This window comes from Humulus lupulus, chromosome 9 (genome assembly GCF_963169125.1).
Source record: "Humulus lupulus chromosome 9, drHumLupu1.1, whole genome shotgun sequence".
Classification (NCBI taxonomy): Eukaryota; Viridiplantae; Streptophyta; class Magnoliopsida; order Rosales; family Cannabaceae; genus Humulus; species Humulus lupulus.
The window spans coordinates 130655603-130659130 of NC_084801.1; the positions used below are offsets into that span (position 1 = coordinate 130655603).

A 3528-nucleotide genomic window follows, 5' to 3' on the forward strand; every position below is an offset into this window, starting at 1 on the left:
CTATCTGAATTTAACTTGATCGACCCTAAGGTGGCACTTAATTTGTTGGGAATCTATTAGTTTCTCTGTTTTCATTGTTGCATTCATGAATCATATTTACATTCCGAATGATTGATATTTTTCAAATAGTCTGATTATTGTATTTTATTTCTTTCAGTAATGTCGAACGGTGGAATTCCAATAACAGCCTTACTTTTAATTGAAAAACTTAATGGTGATAATTTTATAAGATGGAAACCTAATCTGAATCTGATGTTAATCTGTGAGAACCATAAATTTGTCATGACTGAGGAATGTCCTGAAGAGCCCGTTGCCAATGCCCCAAAAAATATTCAGCACAAATATGATGCTTGGATTCAACCCAACAATAAGGCCAAGTGTTACATGATTATGAGCATCAAAGATGTTCTAAGAACAAAGCATGAACCCATGGAAACTACTTTTGAGATAATGGAATCTTTGCAAGCCATGTTTGGGTAGTAATCTCATCAATGTAGACATGAGGCTACTAGAACCTACATGAGTACTAAGATTAAGAAAGGTGTTTCTATGCGTGAACATGTTTTGAGCATGATTAACGTGATGCATGAAGAAAAAATACATGGGGTCGTCATTGATGAGCGTACACAAGCAAGCATCACACTTGAATCACTCACTCCTGCTTTTTCTGCATTCACGACCATCTATATTATGAATAAGTTGGAATTCAACATGACCCAGCTGTTGAATAAACTGCAAACATTTGTGTCTCTTAACAAAACAAAAACCAAAGAGACTGAGGCAAATGTGGCAAGGGAGAAACCTTCAACCTCTAAGGATAAAACCAAGAAGAGGAAAAAGAACAATGACAAGGACAAAAGTAAGGACAAGAAATCCAACGAAGGCAAGAAGGCACCAAAAGCCAAGGAGAACAAGAATGACAACAACTCCAAAAATATAGAACCACCGTGGAGTTGAAGGTCACTGGAAATGAAATTGTAAAATAGTATCTTGCTGAGCTGAAAAAGAAAGGTAAATTTGATTTGCTTGTACTTGAAGGTTGTGGTGGAAGACGATATGTAATCATGGGTTGTAGATTCAGGAGCCAATAACCATGTTTGTTCTTCTTTGCAGATACTTGAGTCATCAAGGGAACTAGCTGATGGTGAGGTGACAATGCGAGTTGGAAGTGGAGCTCTCGTTTCAGCTAGAGCAAAGGGATGAGTCCGTTTACATTTTAGGAACAATTATCTTGTTTTGAACAATGTTCATTTTATTCCTGGGTTTTCTAGAAACTTATTTTCTTTAACTATGTTGTAAGAATAATTTTTTGATATTTCTTTCAATAACCTTTGGGGACATTCTTTCAATAACCTCACACCGCACCTCCACGGGGGGCATTCCTTCTTCTTTAACCTTTAGAAGTGAGGCTATGCTCCCAATTGAGGCACTAGTGATGTCACATAGGCAAAAACCTTCAATCAATATCGAAACCACGACTTGCTCAATGCCTTTCCGGACCTGATCGAGGAAAAACAGGAGGAGTCATAATTATAGCTCCCCCATTATCATCAAAGGATTGCTCCTTACTTTAACTCGAAGGTAAAAGGACATAGACTCGAACTGGGTGACTTAGTGCTCCGAAGAGTGTTTTTGGCAAACAAAGATCCTAAAGATGGTGTATTGGGACCAAGCTGGGAAGGAACCTACCAGATCGTGAAAATCTTGCATGAAAAAAACTTCAAACTATCTTGGTTAAGTGGAAAGTTAGTCCCACGGGCCTGGAATGCTCAATCTTGCATGAAGGACGACTTTGTTAGTTTTTAATGTTTTTATTATTTTTTCGTGTAAGGCTTATTTATAAAAGTCGTTCTATTTTAATAACACTAGATTGTTACGTAATTTAAATGTAGAATTAGAATTTTATCTTATTCTTGTGATGTATCACGTGCACATTTTGTAAAAGCGACCTAGAATATTCATAAATTATGATTGATTGGGGGGTATATAACCCTCGAATAGTATTTAAAGTATTTAACAAATTTGGATAAAATTTGCAAAACTTATAATTTAGAAAATTGATTATTCTACGGCTTTTTAAAGCTTGAATCTTCAAAGAAATTATGAATATGAACTAAGTTAAGAAAATTCAAAGAAACAAAACCTAGAACTCAACTAGGAAATCCTAGATATAACCAGGTCCGAGGCCTGATCCCTAAGAGGTACAACACTATTAGGTAGGCAAACTCCTGGATATAACCAGGTCTGAGGCCTGATTCCTAAAAGGTACAATGTTATTAGGCGAGCAAACTCCTGGATATAACCATGTCCAAGGTCTGATTTCTAACATGTTGAATGCTTTTAGGCGAACAATCTCCTAGATATAACTAGGCCATTGATCAGAATTAACTGATCGAGTCATCAGGCACTCATATCGATCTATAGTTAACCCCTATTGATGTGATTCTAAAGTATTTGAACCACAATAAAAATAATGAGATCCAATATTCAATTTAGAACAATGATGCATTGGATCATTCTAAAATGAAATTCTCAAAAAAATAACAAAGACCCTTGACCCGTTATCTATAAAGAGATAAGAACCAAAGGTCTAATGTAACGCCCCACGTCACAATGGCTGCATCCTGGAATGACGACTGGCCCTACAAACCAACACGAGTCTTTCCAGCGTGCTTTGTCCTCACTCGCAAGCTTCCTGAGAAAACTTCCCCGTAGGTCACCCATCTTTAGATTACTCTAGGTCAAGCACGCTTAACTTTGGAGTTCTCAAGTGATGGGCTATCGAAAAGAAGATGCATCTTGTTGATATAGATAATACCCACCAATCCATTTAATCCATCTTCAACTGTGTAGTCCCATACCTACACAGTCTTAGAATCATCACACTTGACCTTCCCCAGGCGATGTTGTACAGTCCCAGAATGTTTACTTAGTTAGCTAGTTAGTAGTAGTTGTAGTATTTTAGATTTCGCGGATTTTGGTTCAAACCAGAACTTAGTTGGAAACTCCTAGCAATAGTTATGGATTTTATAAGTTTAACCTATAGTTTAAGAATATTAATTATAACATAAGGTTTGATTAATATTACTGGTCACAAATATGATATTTATTATAACCTAAGGTCTAGATAGAGCCAATAGGAATATGACACATGTCATAAGCATGATTATTAAGGAATTATGTATTTTAATGATTAAATAAAGAAATATAAGCTTTAGTCTTCACCAGAAACTGTTAGGGTCATAGTTTGACTCAGTCAAAGCAGTTATCCAACCTTAATTATGCTGAAAAGAGAAATTACGTGTTTAAAATATTCACGTATGCCGATATATCGAAGCATTGGAGCCGATATATCGCCTGACGAATAATATGGAAAACACGTTGACGTTGCACGATCGTACGAACGGAGGCTCGGGAATAGGGTAGAGCTGATATATCGCCACATAGGGTCGATATATCCCCCTAAATTGTTTTTTATTTTTGTTTTAATTTTTTTAAATATCTTTGACTCCTTAGACCTGCCACTGG

General features: G+C 36.4%; 1 protein-coding gene across 1 annotated transcript; it reads left to right on the top strand.

Annotated features, from left to right (window-relative positions):
* Positions 1-519: 519 nt before the first annotated feature.
* Positions 520-1203, top strand: LOC133800048 (uncharacterized). Its single transcript, XM_062238028.1, has 3 exons — positions 520-883; positions 1039-1058; positions 1114-1203. The coding sequence occupies exons 1-3, from the start codon at positions 520-522 to the stop codon at positions 1201-1203; spliced, it is 474 nt and encodes a 157-aa protein (XP_062094012.1).
* Positions 1204-3528: the final 2325 nt, after the last annotated feature.

Excerpts from the sequence above, each read along its gene's own strand:
- LOC133800048 (XM_062238028.1), top strand. The coding sequence starts at position 520 with ATGAGTACTAAGATTAAGAAAGGTGTTTCTATGCGTGAACATGTTTTG. Across the intron at positions 884-1,038 it reads GGACAAGAAATCCAACGAAG|GTTGTGGTGGAAGACGATAT; the intron begins GCAAGAAGGCAC and ends TTGTACTTGAAG. Across the intron at positions 1,059-1,113 it reads GTTGTGGTGGAAGACGATAT|ATACTTGAGTCATCAAGGGA; the intron begins GTAATCATGGGT and ends TCTTCTTTGCAG.